Here is an 18908-nt window from a genome sequence, read left to right as displayed (position 1 = left end):
TGACTTGTTTGTTGTTGTTGAGGACTTTTGCACAGTTAAGTAGTCTACTTCCAGATGGTATTCTATGTTAAACGTTATTAATTGTACATTTTAATTTGTTTCTCAACAGCTATGCTTTGAGGAAATCTCAGATGAAGATCGATGCACTTTCTACCTACGTTTAACTTTTAACAGACCGGTATTCGTGTACTCAGGTCTGTGTGTTAATAGAAACTTTTGCATGTATTTCCATTACATGGGAAATAAATCTATTGCTGTGGAGAATCCTGTTTTGTATGTCTGGCTTTAGATTATTGAGCCACTCTTGAATATTTCATATCATTATTGTGTTTATACAGTAATGGGTGTAATTCTCTACAAAGACCACAAGGGGCAGTATCAACCTTTGTATGGAGTATTGGCTCCTGTCAAGATTTTAAAAAACAAAATGAGTCGGACACACCCAGGGTATATATAGTTCCAAGACTTTAATAGACCAATAACTATCTGAAATATGATTATAATCAATATCACAAAAAAGCACCATGCCGTTCATCATAGAGATAAACATAACCATACAATGGTATGAAGAATATATGTTAACATGGTGAGAGTAATAGCACTTACTTAACAAAGCCAATCATGCAAGACTTTAAATAATGGAAACGTGAATCCCCTTACTTTAGAGTAGGTACCTGTTTTAAAATCTCTCGTACATTTGTGACCTACACACACCCAGTAATAACCTCCGAAAAATGCATCCCTTTTTGAGAGTTAAACTGAATCCATATCATGCATATTGTCATGCCTTGCCCCTGTGTCGCACCACAATGGAATGTCTAGTCACAATTCACATGAATTCCACTCCCATCCGTATAGAAAGGCTCTCTGTGTGAGGTTAATATGTTAAGCTACTCTCTAGTACTGCAATGCACTGTATGTATTTAAACCATCTTCTAAGCACCTTATGATACTGACCAACACACAGGCTGGTCCTGTTATATCTCCAGTCACGTCCAGTTATGAGTATTCTCTTTGCTCTCTGTATGTACGTCACAACTAAGTACTGTGGCATGATTCTATTTACAATTCCCTTTATATAACTCTGAATACACTGTTTTCACTGGTATTGTTCACGTTTGACCATCCTCATCATTTCCTTTCCGGGACATCCCATTGGAGGTATATTTTTCATTTTAGTAAGGTTTTCAAGCAAACAGGCTGGTGTCTATGTACTGTGTGGACATGGAGAGTGTGTGTGTGTGGGTGTGATGTTCTTGTCTGCTCTCTGCTCCTCCTCAGAATGCTTCTGCTTCTCCAGGTTCTCCATCTCCTCCAGCATCTCCTGGATAAGAGGAGGCATGGAACCTGGGATCTCCATCTTCAACGTCACCACTCGCTCAGCTCCTGTGTAATTAGAATGGAAAATGTAAATGACACTTTATAGAGTAGTAGAAGTGTTTCTTAACTCTTTCACTCTCATGAGAGGCATATTTCCTTTATTTGTTCCTATTTAACCCACCTCCACCCAGCATGTCTGAAAGGGTTTTTACACTGACTAGGCTTGTTGCCCACACCGACATCCACGGGTGACCCCTGATTTTCTACTTCTCTCTTTACACTACATCCTTCAATTAGCGTTGGATGTGGTTGGATGTGCACTGGTGTTGTAAAATCACAATATGCCATAACACCTGGTTATAACAGTCATGAAGCCAAGAGAACAGACTAAGGTCAAAGTAAGTGTCATGGCCGATAGGGGGTTGACCTCTAACCTTTGGCGCTGATGCTGCGCAGGTCGGTTATCTTCATGAGGACCTTGGGGAACATGAGGGGCATGCTGGGCCGGCGTTTACGGGAGTAGATCTTCAAGGCCTCCAGTAAGGGCTCTTGCAGGACCTCCACCTTAGACGGCTCCTCCAGGTCCTGGCGATCTGACACAGGAGAGACATTGTCAGTGTGACACCGACACATCACTCATCTGCTAATTCAGCTCATATCTAGCTTGTGTGACAACACAAGAAATCTAAGGTAACTGAACTAAATGACTATCGCCCCGTTGTACTCACTTCTGTCATCATGAAGCGCTTTGAGAGACTAGTCAAGGATCTTATCACCTCCACCCTACCTGATACCCTAGATCTACTCCAATTTGCTTACCTCCCCAATAGGTCCATTGACGATGCAATCGCCAACACACTGCCCTATCCCATCTAGAGGAATACCTATGTAAGAATGCTGTTCATTGATTATAGCTCAGAATTTAACGCCATAGTACCATCCAAACTCGTCATTAAGCTTGAGCCCCTGGGTCTCGACCCCGCCCTGTGCAACTGGGACCTGGACTTCTGACGTGGCGCCCCCAGGTGGTGAGGGTAGGTAACAACATCTCCATCCCGCTGATCCTCAACACTGGGGCCCCACAAGGGTGCATTCTCAGTCCCCTCCTGTACTCCCTGTTCACCCATGACTGCGTGGCCATGCACGCTTCCAACTCAATCATCAAGTTTGCAGACGACATTACAGTGGTAGGCTTGATTACCAACAACGACAAGACGACATACAGGGAGGAGGTGAGGGCTCGGAGAGTGTGGTGTCATGAAAATAACCTCTCACTCAACGTCCAAAAAACAAAGGAGATCATGGACTTCAGGAAACAGCAGAGGGAGCACCCTCCCCCCCATCCACATTGACGGCACAGTAGTGAAGCTGAAACTGAAATGGTCCACCCACACAGACAGCGTGGTGAAGAACAACAGCGCCTCTTCAACCTCAGGAGGCAGAAGAAATTTGGCCTGTCACCTAAAACACTCACAAACTTTTACAGATGCACAATTGAGAGCATCCTGTCGGGCTGCATCACCGCCTGGTACGGCAACTGCACCGCCTTCAACCGCAAGGCTCTCCAGAGGGTATTGCGGTCTGTACAACGCATCACCGGGGGAAAACTACCTGCCCTCCAAGACACCTACACCACCGAATGTCACAGGAAGGCCATAAAGATCATCAAGGACAACCACCACCCGAGCCACTGCCTGTTCACCCCGCTATCATCCAGAAGGCGAGGTCAGTACAGGTGCATCAAAGCTGGGACCGAGAGACTGAAAAACAGCTTCTATCTCAAGGCCATCAGACTGTTAAACAGCCATCACTAACATTGAGTGGCTGCTGCTGTTAACATACTTACTCAAATCTCTGGCCACTTAAATAAATGGATGTAATAAATGTATCACTAGTCACTTTAAACAATGCCACTTTATATAATGTTTACATACCCTACATTACTCATCTCATATGTATATATTATACTCTATACCATCTACTGCATCTTGCCTATGCCGCACGGCCATCACTCATCCATATATTTATATGTACATATTCTTATTCATTCCTTTACACTTGTGTGTATTAGGTAGTGGTTGTGAATTTGTTAGATTACTTGTTAGATATTACTGCATGGTCAGAACTAGAAGCACAAGCATTTCGCTACACTCACATTAACATCTGCTAACCATGTGTATGTGACCAATAAAAGTTGATTTGATTTGATATATGTATAATTTAACTACACCCACAGAAACGTCTATACACAAAAACGACAGTGAGGTTAATTTATTAGAGTAAATAGTTTCAAATAAATGTACTAAAAGTACATCCAATAATAAAAAATAAAAAAAAATTGTTTTATAAAAACTTTCTGCCTGTACTGAAGCTATGGATAGTTGCAGTACCTCCAGACACCAGGCAGATGGCACTGAGGAGGCCACTTTCTGTGTCATCCATCTCCAAGGGCAGCAGCTGGCCGGCGAAGGTGAACACCTGGTCTGTGAGCGGGCCAAAGCCAGCGTTGTGGATCTGTGTACGGGTCAAGGTCAGCCCGTCTGAGAAGGTCATAGTGTCCTGGTCAGGAGTGTACCTTGTACAGATCCGCAGAATCTACAGGAGACATAAGGGGTAGTATAGAGAGTACAGAAAGGAACAGTATAGTCAGTATAGAAAAAGGCAATGGTGAGATGCATGTTCAAGAAGAGGGGGATGGAAATTAAAATACAAAAACATGAAAGACAGTTTAGGCAAAAAAAGCAAGAGAAGTATAGAGGTAAAACACCAACCTACATCTAATCTGCATAAGAAAAAAGGATCACGTCGAGAGATAGAGAAAGACAGATCAAGTAGAGAGAGATAAACATATCAGGTAGAGAGAGATAGAGAAAGACAGATCAGGTAGAGAGAGATAGAGAAAGAGAGACAGATCAGGTCGAGAGAGATAGAGAAAGATAGATCAGGTAGAAAGAGATAGATAGATCAGGTAGAGAGAGATAAGGAAAGATAGATCAGGTAGAAAGAGATAGACAGATCAGGTAGAGAGAGATAGAGAAAAATAGATCAGGTAGAAAGAGATAGAGAAAGACTCCTTAAAAACTCCTCCAAAATGCCTTAAAAAAACATTTGTAGCTTAAATAACGCTACATCATAGCAAGGCACTGAGTCAAGTTTCACAAACGACCTAAATCACCATCAATCTGCACAGTAATTATCCCTGCATGCCTCATTAGAAACCACCTCAGTAATGTAAAATAAACATGATAACGCTTTGATTTCAGATTAAAGATTTCCCGTCGAGAAAATAGAGCCGTGAGTGAATCACCATGGTGCAGCTAGTGAGAATCTACCAACCTTTGATGGTGCTGGAGAAGCACAGAGTTGACAATGAAAACCAGAAGATATGTGGAGATGAAAGAGAATAAAACATGCCTTCAGCGGTATCACTCTGTTACAACCCACCACCACTGTGTCTGTCTTCAGCACAAACGTATGCTGAGACAATGTGACAGCAGATCCATAGTGTCTGCCCCAAACAGCACACTGTGGCTGATAGACAATGTAACAGCAGGTCTATAGTGCCTGAACCGTTCCTGAACTCCACACAGGCCAGTTGATGAGGTGCCAGATGTGCTTTGGAGATGATGATGTGGCCGTACACACACATATACATCCCCTCACGCATACAGTACACACACACAAACGTACAGTACACACACGCACACCACTCACCAGAATGTCCAGACAGGCCGCTTTGAGGAGGGTGATCTGGTCAGTTATAGTCAGGCCGGTGAAACCAGGAACCCGTTTGGCAAACTCCACAACCCTGATGATACATTTGGTGGCCAGCTCACTGAACTTATCCCACAGCCCCAGGTCCAACTGGATCCTAGTGTCTGAGCTTGAGTTCTACAGATGCATGGACGGGGGAGGGTAAAGGAGAGATTAGAGAATAGGGGGGATAGATAGAGGGAGGGAGAGAGAGGGGCAGGAAGACCGAGAGGGATGGGGATGAAGAGAGAGAAAATCATGAGAAAACAAAAAAGATAATTACTTGACACATTGAAAAGAATTTACAAAAAAACTGAGCAAACTAGAATGCTATTTGGCCCTAAACAGAGAGTACACAGTGGCAGAATACCTGACCACTGTGACTGACCAAAAATTAAGGAAATCTTTCACGATGTACAGACTCAGTGAGCATAGCCTTGCTATTGAAAAAGGCTGCCAAAGGCAGACCCGGCTCTTAAGAGAAGACAGGCTATGTGCTCACTGCCCTCAAAATGAGGTGGAAACTGAGCTGCACTTCCTAACCTTCTGCCAAATGTATGAACATATTAGAGGCACATATTTACCTCAGATTACACAGACCCACAAATAAATCAAAAACAAATCCAATTTTGATAAACTCCCATATCCACTGGGTGAAATTCCACAGTGTGCTATCACAGCAGCAACATTTGTGACATGTTGCCACAAGAAAAGGGCAACCAGTAAAGAACAAACACCACTGTAAATACAACCTATATTTATGTTTATTTATTTCCCCTTTCGGGGAACTATTTGCACATCGTTACAACATGGTATATAGACATAATATGACATTTGAAATGTTGTTATTATTTTGGAACTTTTGTGAATGTAATGTTTACTGTTACTGTTTAATTGTTTATTTCACTTTGGTTTATTATCTATTTCACTTGCTTTGGCAATGTAAACATATGTTTCCCATAACCAATCAATTGAATTGAAAAGAAAGCAAGGAAAAGAAAAATAGTGAGAAAGAGAGAGAGAGAGAGGTAGAGAGACGGAGAGAGAGAGAGAGAGAGAGAGGTAGAGAGACGGAGAGAGAGAGATGTAGAGAGAGAGAGAGAGAGAGATGTAGAGAGACGGCGAGAGAGAGATGTAGAGAGAGAGAGAGAGAGAGAGAGATGTAGATGAGAGAGAGAGAGAGATGTAGAGAGACGGAGAGAGAGAGAGAGAGGTAGAGAGACTGAGAGAGAGAGAGAGAGAGGTAGAGAGACGGAGAGAGAGAGATGTAGAGAGAGAGGTAGAGAGATGTAGAGAGAGAGAGAGATGTAGAGAGATGGAGAGAGAGAGATGTAGAGAGAGAGAGATGTAGAGAGAGAGAGAGATGTAGAGAGACGGAGAGAGAGAGAGAGATGTAGAGAGAGAGAGTGAGAGAGAGAGAGAGAGGTAGAGAGACGGAGAGAGAGAGATGTAGAGAGAGAGAGAGATATATATATAGAGAGAGAGACAGAGAGAGAGAGAGAGTGAGAGAGAGAGGGAGAGATGTAGAGAGAGAGAGATGTAGAGAGAGAGTGAGAGAGAGCGAGAGAGGTAGAGAGAAGGAAGAGAGATGTAGAGAGAGAGAGATATATATATATAGAGAGAGAGAGACAGAGAGAGAGAGAGAGAGAGAGAGAGAGTGAGAGAGAGAGGGAGAGATGTAGAGAGAGAGATGTAGAGAGAGAGAGAGTGAGAGAGAGCGAGAGAGGTAGAGAGAAGGAGAGAGAGAGATGTAGAGAGAGAGAGATATATATATAGAGAGAGAGAGACAGAGAGAGAGAGTGAGAGAGAGAGGGAGAGATGTAGAGAGAGAGAGATGTAGAGCGAGAGAGAGAGACAGAGAGAGAGAGAGAGATGTAGAGATAGAGAGAGAGAGCAATTAGTTCTAAGTATAATCTCAACATTACAACCAGTATGATCCATTTAGATGACTGGATTATGGTACAGGGATAGTGCTTCTGAGCCTCAACAGAGACAGACCTACCCACAGAATTAAATGGAAATCTATCCATGATACATGTAATATACACAGTTGAAGTCAGAAGTTTACATACACCTCAGCCAAATACATTTAAACTCAGATTTTTATAATTCCTGACATTTGATCCAAGTAAAAAAATCCCTGTTTTAGGTCAGTTAGGATTACCACTTTATTTTAAGAATGTGAAATGAAAGGATAATAGCAGAGAGAATGATTTATTTCATCACATTCCCAGTTGGTCAGACGTTTACATACACTCAATTAGTATTTGGTAGCATTGGCTTTAAATTGTTTAACTTTGGTCAAACGTTTCGGGTAGCCTTCCACAAGCTTCCCACAATAAGTTTGGTGAATTTTGGCCCATTCTTCCTGACAGAGCTGGTGTAACTGAGTCAGGTTTGTAGGCCTCCTTGCTCGCACACACTTCAGTTCTGCCTACAAATTCTCTATAGGATTGAGGTCAGGGCTTTGTGATGGCCACTCCGATACCTTGACATTGTTGTCCTTAAGCCATTTTGCAACAACTTTGGAAGTATGCTTGAGGTCATTGCCCATTTGGAAGACCCATTTGCGACCAAGCCTTAACTTCCTGACTGATGTCTTGAGATGTTGCTTCAATATATCCACATCATATTCCTCCCTCATGATGCCATCTATTTTGTGAAGTGCACCAGTACCTCCTGCAGCAAACCACCCCCACAACATGATGCTGCCACCCCCATACTTCACGGTTGGGATGGTGTCCTTCGGCTTGCAAGCCTCCCCCTTTTTCCTCCAAACATAACAATGGTCATTATGACCAAACAGTTATATTTTTGTTTCATCAGACCAGAGGACATTTCTCCAAAAAGTACGATCTTTGTCCCCATGTGCAGTTGCAAACCGTAGTCTGGCTTTATTCTGGCGGTTTTGGAGCAGTGGCTTCTTCCTTGCTGAGCAGCCTTTCAGGTTATGTCGATATAGGCCTCGTTTTACTGTGGATATAGATACTTTTGTACCTGTTTCCTCCCGCATCTTCACAAGGTCCTTTGCTGTTGTTTTGGGATTGATTTGCACTTTTCGCACCAAAGTACGTTCATCTCTAGGAGACAGAATGCGTCTCCTTCCTGAGCGGTATGATGGCTGCGTGGTCCCATGGTGTTTATACTTGCGTACTATTGTTTGTACAAATGAACGTGGTACCTTCAGGTGTTTGGAAATTGCTCCCAAGGATGAACCAGACTTGTGGAGGTCTAGATTTTTTTTTCTGAGGTCTTGGCTGATTTCTTTTGATTTTCCCATGATGTCAAGCAAAGAGGCACTGAGTTTGAAGGTAGGCCTTGAAATACATCCACAGGTACACCTCCAATTGACTCAAATGATGTCAATTAGCCTATCAGAAGCTTCAAAAGCCATGACATTATTTTCTGGAATTTTCCAAGCCGTTTAAAGGCAGTCAACTTAGTGTATGTAAACTTCTGACCCACTGGAATTGTGATACAGTGAATTATAAGTGAAATAATCTGTCTGTTAACAATTGTTGGAAAAATTACTTGTGTCACGCACAAAGTAGATGTCATAACCGAATTGCCAAAACTATAGTTTGTTAACAAAAGAATTTGTGGAGTGGTTGAAAAATGAGTTTGGAATGACTCCAACCTAATTGTATGTAAACCTCTGACTTCAACTGTATATATGGTGCCAACATGGCAGTGGTTTTACTCACTGTAGTGTATTTGCCCAACTGGCAGAGGGAAGGGAAGGTCTCTCTATGAGCCCTACAGATTTTCTCCACTATACAGCCCAGTTCTGCTGTCAGCTCATATGTCTCGATGATGGTCATCTTGGGAGTCTCCTTCTTCTCCTTCCTCTTGCTCCGGTCATTCCTGACAGCTGGGAAGAGAGGATGAAATATGAACGGAGATAACTCAAGAAAAAAATGTGAAATTGAATTTGTTGCAATAGCTAAGTTGGTTGGATCATGGTGCTTGTAACACAATACCTCTGGTGTGATTTCCCTTGTGGGCAACACCTGCAGAATATATAGTAGGTGTTAACAGTAAAGAGTCTGTTAAAGGACCATGTTTTTCTCAACAAGCCATGCACATTTACCAATGAGTGTCTTAAGTCATGTAAAATAGTCATGTGATACCTTCCACCTGATCTATAAATCACGTCAACATACTTCGACCATTGGTTTTCAACACAGGCCACTCGTTTCACTGAGCCGGATCTCAGGGAGAGATCCATCTTATGCACCTGGTCTCCTCAGACAGGCACATTTACTGACAGATCTGTTCAGTAAATGGATAGTCTACTCTAGTCTGCCCTACTTCCTGCAATCATTGTGTAAAATCTTCCCTCTGGGCTGCATTACATACGAGTCAGTGACAACGGCAGACAATGGCACAGTAATATTAGTAGCCGTTACATTCCAGCCACAAGGCCACAAGGCTGATGCGTGTGCTGATGGATTTATGTATTGCTGACATGCTGGGTAGAAGAGATGAATGACATTCAGAATAGCAGGCATCCATCACCATGACACCATCCCCCTACCCACAACAGAGATTGTATCTGGGTCAGTGCGCCTTCTGGGAAATGGTGTTTGAAGTGCTTTCATGTGTTGGACAGCGGAGGTGGAATTAGTTTTCTTGGAAAACGTTCGGACAGCAGAAGCATTGACATGATTAGACAGGTTTTTAGGTACGGTGCCTTCAGAAACTTATCACACCCTTTGACGTTTTCCACATTTTGTTGAGTTAAAACTAACTCTGAGTGCAATAATCATTACACTTTGGATGAATCAATTAGACCCAGTCACTGCAAAGATACAGGCGTCCTTGACAGCGTTGCCGGAGAGGATGGAAACCGCTCAGGGATTTCACAATGAGGCTAATGGGGATTTGAGACCAGTTACAGAGTTTAATGGCTGTGATCGGAGAAAACTGAGGATGGATCAACAACATTGTAGTTACTCCAAACTACTAACCTAAATGACAGAGTGAAAAGAAGGAAACCTGTACAGAATAAAAAATATTCCAAAACAGTCTCTAAGGGCTTTGCAAACCTGGATTGTACAATATTTGTACATTATTCTTTAAAAAATTCTTCATGTTCTGTCAAATTGGATGTTGATCATTGCAAGACAGACATTTTCAAGTCTTGCCATAGATTTTCAAGACGATTTAAGTCAAATTACCCAGAAAGACTGTAATCGCCACCAAAGGTGATTCTAACATGTATTTACTCAGGGGGTTGAATACTTATCTAATCAAAATATATGAGCATTTTATTTTCCAGTAAGTAAAAAAAAACGTATAATTTCTCTTACACTTTGACATTTCACATTATTTTGTGTAGATCCTTGACAAAAAAAATGACAATTAAAGTTGCACTATGCAGAAAGTTACATATGGTCACAATCCATTTGAATTCCACTTTGTAACACACCAAAATGTGGGGGGAAATTAAGGGGTGTGAATACGTTCTGAAGGCACTGAGTATTTTGTGTAAGAGTTTTATGAAAAAGTTTGGGAATATTGCATAGCAGTGTTTAGCAGTTTTGGGGTATATTACAGAAGAGTTGGGCGTTGTTAAGAAATACTGCTCTTCAGTGGTTGAATGGAGACACTCTGAAATATTATTGACACTTACACTCCCTGGACATGCCCGCGGCGAAGCACCTCTGTAGCCGGCAGTACTGACAGCGGTTCCTGGTGATCTTATTGATGATGCAGTTACTGTCCCGGTGGCACGTGTAAACCATGTTCTTCTGGACACTTCTACGGAAGAAACCCTGGGAGCCGCCAACGGAAAGAATAATATGCTTTCAATAGAGAAGACATCTCCCTTGTACTTTCAGCTACCAGCAGTTAACATTCTACAGACGTCTGAAAGGAGCTCGAATGTCTTGGTAGGTGACGTAGTAGTTTTATTACATCACCCTCTGAATACATGTATCCTTCTAAAATGAGGACCTTAAAGGCACACTTCGGGAATTTTGGTATCTACGATTTCATCTGACTCTGGGGATGTAGATAAAGGGCCTCATTGCCAAAATCCCCAAGTATCCCTTTAACATCAACATGTGCTTTCCATAAGCAAAGAAGAAGAAAAAAACGACTTTTAAATACTTCATATATAATGAATGACTGTTATCAAACAATCACAATGAAATTAGAGAAATAAAAAAACAACAGGCCAAATGCAACCAGAATCATGTTGTGAAACACGTCAATAGTATAGGGTGTAGCAGGGTAACACCACACATGTTGTGAAACACGTCAATAGTATAGGGTGTAGCGGGGTAACACCACACATGTTGTGAAACACGTCAATAGTATAGGGTGTAGCAGGGTAACACCACACATGTTGTGAAACACGTCAATAGTATAGGGTGTAGCAGGGTAACACCACACATGTTGTGAAACACGTCAATAGTATAGGGTGTAGCAGGGTAACACCACACATGTTGTGAAACACGTCAATAGTATAGGGTGTAGCAGGGTAACACCACACATGTTGTGAAACACGTCAATAGTATAGGGTGTAGCAGGGTAACACCACACATGTTGTGAAACACGTCAATAGTATAGGGTGTAGCAGGGTAACACCACACATGTTGTGAAACACGTCAATAGTATAGGGTGTAGCAGGGTAACACCACACATGTTGTGAAACACGTCAATAGTATAGGGTGTAGCAGGGTAACACCACACATGTTGTGAAACACGTCAATAGTATAGGGTGTAGCAGGGTAACACCACACATGTTGTGAAACACGTCAATAGTATAGGGTGTAGCAGGGTAACACCACACATGTTGTGAAACACGTCAATAGTATAGGGTGTAGCAGGGTAACACCACACATGTTGTGAAACACGTCAATAGTATAGGGTGTAGCAGGGTAACACCACACATGTTGTGAAACACGTCAATAGTATAGGGTGTAGCAGGGTAACACCACACATGTTGTGAAACACGTCAATAGTATAGGGTGTAGCAGGGTAACACCACACATGTTGTGAAACACGTCAATAGTATAGGGTGTAGCAGGGTAACACCACACATGTTGTGAAACACGTCAATAGTATAGGGTGTAGCAGGGTAACACCACACATGTTGTGAAACACGTCAATAGTATAGGGTGTAGCGGGGTAACACCACACATGTTGTGAAACACGTCAATAGTATAGGGTGTAGCAGGGTAACACCACACATGTTGTGAAACACGTCAATAGTATAGGGTGTAGCAGGGTAACACCACACATGTTGTGAAACACGTCAATAGTATAGGGTGTAGCAGGGTAACACCACACATGTTGTGAAACACGTCAATAGTATAGGGTGTAGCAGGGTAACACCACACGTGTTGTGAAACACGTCAATAGTATAGGGTGTAGCAGGGTAACACCACACGTGTTGTGTCTGACACACTGTCCTGTTCTTAGTCAGTCAATAGTATCCCGACACATGAGCAGTTTATCAGGGCCAAGATTCAGGCCCTTTAGTGATACTAGTATTTGCTCTGGGTAAACATGGCAGTCAAACAGTCCCTAGTGGCCTTGAGTCTACTCTTTAGGGTTAAAAACAGTAGGTTGAGTAACGTTACATAGTTGTAACAGAAGCTTTATTTTTTATTTGTAAGCCCCCTTCCCCGCAGGAGGCCTTTTGCCTTTTGGTTGGCCGTCATTGTAAATAAGAATCTGTTCTTAACTGACTTGCCTAGTTAATAAAGGTTAAATAAATTTAAAAAAATACTTCTATATGCTATATTTCTTTTGGAGTAAAAAAAGATCTGATTTTTAATTTGACATCTAAATAGATCTGCCAGGTCAGACCAATACGTGTATCAACAGACACCAACTGACATTTCTAAAGCATGCCATTTCCACTTTCGACCTGCTACAGTTGAGAAAACGAACAATCGACAAATCTCTTTCATGCAGCTCCTTATACGAGGTCCCCCTCCAGGGCAGGAGAGATGGTCAGCGGGAAAACTCTGTAACTAACGCCACTTCTCAACTCTAACACAGATGTGATCTCACACTTAATCTATAATTAGGATCATTGCCTTTCATCTTGTTCTGAAAGACACTGAGGAGAGAATGTCATCTGTAGTCATGGTCTCCTCCATGCTCTTGGTATTGTTCACAGTGCTGCCCATCAATTATTTACCTTCTCTCTGTGGAGCCTTCTGTTGCCCGAGCGTTCAGCTCGCGCGAAGGGCCAATCGGCCTAGCTTTCATGAACAATTGTGTTAACACCTACTCACTATAGCTCACTGCCATGGACCATCAAAGGGTGATAGAGGGGGGGACATTTGAGAACCCCAGAGAATAGTGGGAATCGTGTGTGTGTGGTGTTTGTTGCAGTTTCTCGCATTACATATCCACATCCCAGGTAAATTAGGTCTGGGATTGAACTCCAAAGTAGAAATGAACATGCTGAATACGTTGAAACCGCTGAAGAAATAAAAGTGGAATTTATTCATCATTTGAGCAGTCAGATGGTTTTTGCGATATGTACATGGCCAGTCTGGTCCCTTACCTTACAGCCCTCACAAGCACTGACGCCATAGTGATAGCCTGAGGACTTGTCTTGGCACACGAAGCAGGGTTTGTAGGTGCGAGGAGGGGGCAGAGGTGAGAGAGGACTGGCGAACAGGTCCTCTGAGCTGGAGCTCTGGGTTTCCACAGCTGCTGACACACAGGAGGGATAGAGGTAGAAAGGAAGTGAGGGAGAGAGGGATGATGAGGCGCTGGGAAGAATGACAGGCACTGAGTGTTGGGAGTGAGATCAGGGCTGCCACTGTATAAACTCTAAAATGGCCTCTTTTCCTTGTCACCTTTCTATCATAAGCTGTGACTGAGTTGTCATCATTTTTCTGTCACAATTCACAAAAATCTCTACCGTGGAGACAAGGAGGAGAGAAAAGTAATATTCGGACAAATCTGGGAGAAGGAGAAAATTCCAATGCAGCTGCTGAAAATGCGGTCATACATCGAATTTATGTTGCTTAATGTTCTTCAAACAGTAACGCGTTGAAGTAAAACAGTATTTAATCCCTAAAAACTGTTGAAATATCAAACAAATTGGATTATGTCTTTGGGCCTCCTCTTTTATATTCGAGGACCAACAGTTATTTCTATGGTCAGTAAACATTCTGCAAAGTGACTACGCAACATAGTTTTCAATTAATTTTTTTGTTTTTTCAACCAAACAAATAACAGAAAAGTGCTTGGGCATCTTTGATCTTTCATTAGTATACAAATACTAATTTCTACGGCCGGTAAACATTGTACTGAGGGACTCAGCCACAGAACTATCTCTATGGAAAACGAATCACAAATTTACTGTAGCTGAGCTGATAACACAGATCATGTCAGCCCACAGTGCCAAGTCCACTTGTGTTCCCGAGGACATGTTGAGGCCTTGTGTTGATAGGCATATCCGACCAAGATAATGTTCAGGTTTTCTTTTCAGACTTCTGTGTCGTCCTTTTCACAGAGAGTGCAAAAGGGTGAAGAAGAGGCCAGATACAGTCATACTATTCCAATGCCATACTTTGTGGGAAAATGACGACAGCAGACACTCTTAAGACAGCTCTTCAGTTTTATAGAGGGCCCCCACTGTGACAGGGCAAGCATCCCTGCTGGCTTCTTATCACCTCTACCATAAAAGCACATAGTGCCAGATCAGTGGCAGATCACTAAAAAAAGGCAAATTGAGGGGACAAAAATAGAAAATGTCATTATATCCATCCCCTTGAACCCATGGCCTCCAGTTGAACCTACCCTCGCCGGGTCAAACAAGAGAACACACCCATTAGCAAGTATTCTCTCCACTGCGAAACAATGGTGGCGCATGCCACAAGATCAACTGACTGATGACGAAGCAGTGGAATATTAAGATAGACTCAGTGGTTTGGAGGGGGAGGGAGGTGCTCATCCACATTTATTAAGAGAGAAACTGGTAACGAGTAAAGTTTGAAGATGTGTGCCACGATCTGCTTCCACTATGTCAAAGGAAAGTCACTTTCTCTGCGCACCATCCCAATGCTATCCCAATGCTATCCCAATTCTATCACAATGCTATCCCAATGCTATCCCAATTCTATCCCAATTCTATCCCAATGCTATCCCAATGCTATCCCAATTCTATCCCAATGCTATCACAATGCTATCACAATGCTATCACAATGCTATCCCAATGCTATCACAATGCTATCACAATGCTATCCCAATGCTATCCCAATTCTATCACAATGCTATCCCAATGCTATCACAATGCTATCACAATGCTATCACACTCACTGAGGTCTTTTGGGGGACTTTTAGGGCTTGATGCTGAAAGTAAAGGCAATCTGTAGTGAGGGAATGTCTATGTGTTGTGAGTAGGTCAATTCCTCAGTGAAATCCAAACACCCTTAACATTACACTTGTAAACAGGAACAATAATTATAGTCATTAGGATATCAGCACTGGCCATACAACATGAATGTACTTGCAGAATAGCCAAAGTGATGAACGAGGTAAATATATGATTGTTTTCCAACAACTACTTTGCTGTGGGTGAGACAAGCCAAGCAGTCTGAGTCTCGTCTGACCTCCTGTTGGTGACCGTCCACTGAACCCTCGGTGACCTCCAGTGACCGCTGACCACATTGGCTGTGCTTCGGTTGAGATGCTCCTCCATCTACAAACACTGAGCGCTGCCAGAGAAGGTCTAATGTTGTAACTAGCTTTGGTGCTGCCTTCGAAATGCTTTTGATATCGCAGAAAATATAAGGACCATAATGTCGTGTGAAGCCCTTGAGGCTGACTGTCAGAAGCACACCGGTGTTGGATAAATGAAAACCTCCGAAGAGACAGCTAGATCAACCATCAGATAGAGGAAACCAAAGGTATCTGATTGGAATTTGACTTCCTAATCGGATCTGTAAATATCAACAACTAGTTGAGGAAATGGTCTCCCGAGTGGCGCAGCGGTCTAAGGCACTGCTTCTCAGTGCTAGTGGAGTCACTACAGACCATGGTTTGATTCCAGGCTGTATCACAACCGGCTGTGATTGGGAGTCCCATAGGGCGGCGCACAATTGGCCCAGCGTCGTCCGGGTTTGGCGGGGGTTGGCCGTCATTGTAAATAAGAATTTGTTCTTAACTGACTTGCCTAGTTAAATACAGGTTAAATACAACATTTAATAAAGAGGGACAGTGAATGTAGTAGGTGACAACAGAGGCGTGACAAGTCATATAAGAGTGCAGATTTTATGGCCAATTCATTATCAATGGGTTCACTGTAATAATCCATGTATTATTGATTTAGGATAACAAGTAAGTATACTGATTGATTGCACAACGGTGAATTCATTCCATAAACTAGGAGGTAGGCTTACCAAGATTAAATTAATGCAATCATCACTTGCAACAAAGCAAACAATATGCATATGTAAAATAACAACAATATTGACCATAGTCCTTTGATATAAAGCCACAATCTGCCCCCCCCCAGCCAAATAGCAGCCCTGTCACTTGGTTTGCTAGAAAACTGAGGGATTGGGCTGGAGAAATGTTACCACTCTCTAATTATCAATGAAGCTATGGATGCAAGGCCTGACAGTTATATCAACATTATAGTTTGAAACATATTTTGAACTATACATTGTTTACAAAGGCGTTATTTACAAATGGAGTAAAAAAAAGCAACCTTATATTTTGGGTTATAGAGGTGTAATACACTTGCACTGAACGCATTAGGCATTTATAAATTATTCTTCAAGATTCAATGGGTATCATTAATTGAAATGACCATAAAAATCAGTAAATATTGCAGACCGCACCTTTAACTTTCACGTGTAGGCCTACATAAATGCTGTTGTGTGTTATTTTTTGTTTAAGCTTGATTTTACTGTGCAGGCTTCTGTATTGAATTTGATGTAGACCCTATATCTGAAATGATTGTATAATTTGTGTTGATTTGAACTAGATATGACATATTCAGAAAGATATATGAATAAATGCCATCGAACTACAGCCTCTGGAAAAAAAGATGGTAGCCTGCATACAACATGACCTAAATAAATATGTTTACATTGTCTTTGGATTAAAGATGCAATGATACAGGACTGCACAGGGAACAGTTTAGGCTACAATGTACGAACAATTGACGCAAGGAATAGGCTATATTATAAACAGTGCATCAAAGGTGTGAGAAGAAGATACAACTGGATATATCATGTCAAGTCCCACGTTCAGTCTTTCAAACAAATACTTCGATTTAGTAAAGAGTAAAACAGTTGGCAACTGAGGGATTATTACTTAAACCCTTAAATAGACTAAATAAAAATAAAGCTTCACCTACATTGCGCGACCCGATGAACTTGCCAATCCGTTTCTGTTAGTCCAGTGAAGCATGCGGTTTGAGATGGTTCCTGGAGCATACAAGGACTTGCAGTATAGAAGTCCAGCGTTTCTCCTGGACCAACTGCGAGAAAATCCATATAGTCAAACATGGTTTTCTATACCATTAGTGTAAGGCCGAGTCCTTATCAAGATGCGTCAGGATCTAAAGAAATGGAACAAATGGAATGCAACTGTCCTTAATTCGCACGCCCAAGTAGAATTCTGTTTTCCCTCTCAGTCAAGCGTATGATGGACATTTTTGTTCAAAGTTTGTAATTGACCAAAATTATATTTTATTAATTTGAGTCGATGCAAAAATAACTACAGCTGTATGCGGGCGCCGAGAGAAGATTTCCATCGATGGATTCATTAAAAAAATATTTGCGTCCATCGCGCGCCGGGGGCTCAGCAAAATAGTCCGTCCCTGTGAAAACCCGACAAAAACAGAATAGTAGGCTATTTTACATAACAAAGTTTGTTTTGGAGTTCTTAGCTCCCATTTATTGACGAATGGGTTATGTTGTCTCTACACAACCACTTCATACTAGTTATGTCACAGGGACCGATTGAATTACCTAATATATGCGGGTGAACTTTCCATGAACCTTTTTGGCGGCCGCTAACCTGCAAATGACCCAAACACTGTCTGACATCACCAAGTACAATGATTCCCTCACCAGACGAGATAGACGACAATATTTTGTGTGCGCTTGGGTAGAATGTTAGGTAAATGGTAGTAGAAATACAGTGTGCGAGCAAGTTGTATGATTCTGACTTTCTTCATTGATTTCACACGTTTTACTGATTATTGAAATGGCATGTATTTGGGAAGTCTGACACGATAGAATATAATGAAATACAACAGAACAGAATAATATAAAATAGATACTTGGAAAAACACACTTTTCAAAATGTAGGCTATCTAGCAACCATGTGCAATCATCTAAGTCTCACCCTGTGAGTAAGTGGAAGCTAGGCTGTCTTTCATATCTGGAAAGTAGGCCTAATAGTAATGAACTAGGCCCTACTCTTTTGTTCCACAGTAAAGCAAATTGCGTAATCTATACTTAAAAATTGAACTAAATGTTTCTGTAAGTGTACATCTTGGGTGGGTGAGATAGATAAGCAGTTCAAAGATTGAATCGTGGTAATAACAAATATTTCAAAACATGATAAGACAATGATAGAGCTTTAAGCTAAAGATAGCGATGGAATGAAATAGAATGGAAAGGTCAGTAGAGGTATGTAGATTCGAATTTGAAATATGTCAAATTCCTCGTCTTTAAGTTAAACCTAAAATAACAAAGCAATCTCAGATAAGGAACCTTAAAGCCCCAGTCTGTAAGATTTACGGTAATTTAAACTGAAGAAGTATACCCCTTGATTTTAAAGAACAGATATGACACGTTAAATACTTCAATGAGTAGTACAACTGCCTTTCCTAGCAAAAA

General features: G+C 41.8%; 1 protein-coding gene across 2 annotated transcripts; it reads right to left on the bottom strand.

Moving 5' to 3' along the window:
- Positions 1 to 452: 452 nt before the first annotated feature.
- Positions 453 to 18049, bottom strand: LOC112229923 (retinoic acid receptor beta). 2 transcript variants are annotated; one of them, XM_024396074.1, is made up of 9 exons: positions 17417 to 18049; positions 13604 to 13752; positions 10709 to 10850; positions 9054 to 9083; positions 8778 to 8944; positions 5035 to 5211; positions 3711 to 3915; positions 1755 to 1913; positions 453 to 1386 (listed from the first exon to the last, which is right to left on the bottom strand). In XM_024396074.1, the coding sequence occupies exons 1-9, from the start codon at positions 17565 to 17567 to the stop codon at positions 1208 to 1210; spliced, it is 1359 nt and encodes a 452-aa protein (XP_024251842.1). In that variant the 5' UTR covers positions 17568 to 18049; the 3' UTR covers positions 453 to 1207. The 2 variants fall into 2 exon arrangements, with proteins under 2 accessions (XP_024251842.1, XP_024251851.1); XM_024396083.1 differs by lacking the exon at positions 9054 to 9083.
- Positions 18050 to 18908: the final 859 nt, after the last annotated feature.

Source organism: Oncorhynchus tshawytscha, linkage group LG03 (assembly GCF_018296145.1).
Source record: "Oncorhynchus tshawytscha isolate Ot180627B linkage group LG03, Otsh_v2.0, whole genome shotgun sequence".
Lineage (NCBI taxonomy): Eukaryota > Metazoa > Chordata > Actinopteri > Salmoniformes > Salmonidae > Oncorhynchus > Oncorhynchus tshawytscha.
Note: the sequence above shows the minus strand (reverse complement) of the source record. Positions and strands in the feature narration are given on the sequence as shown.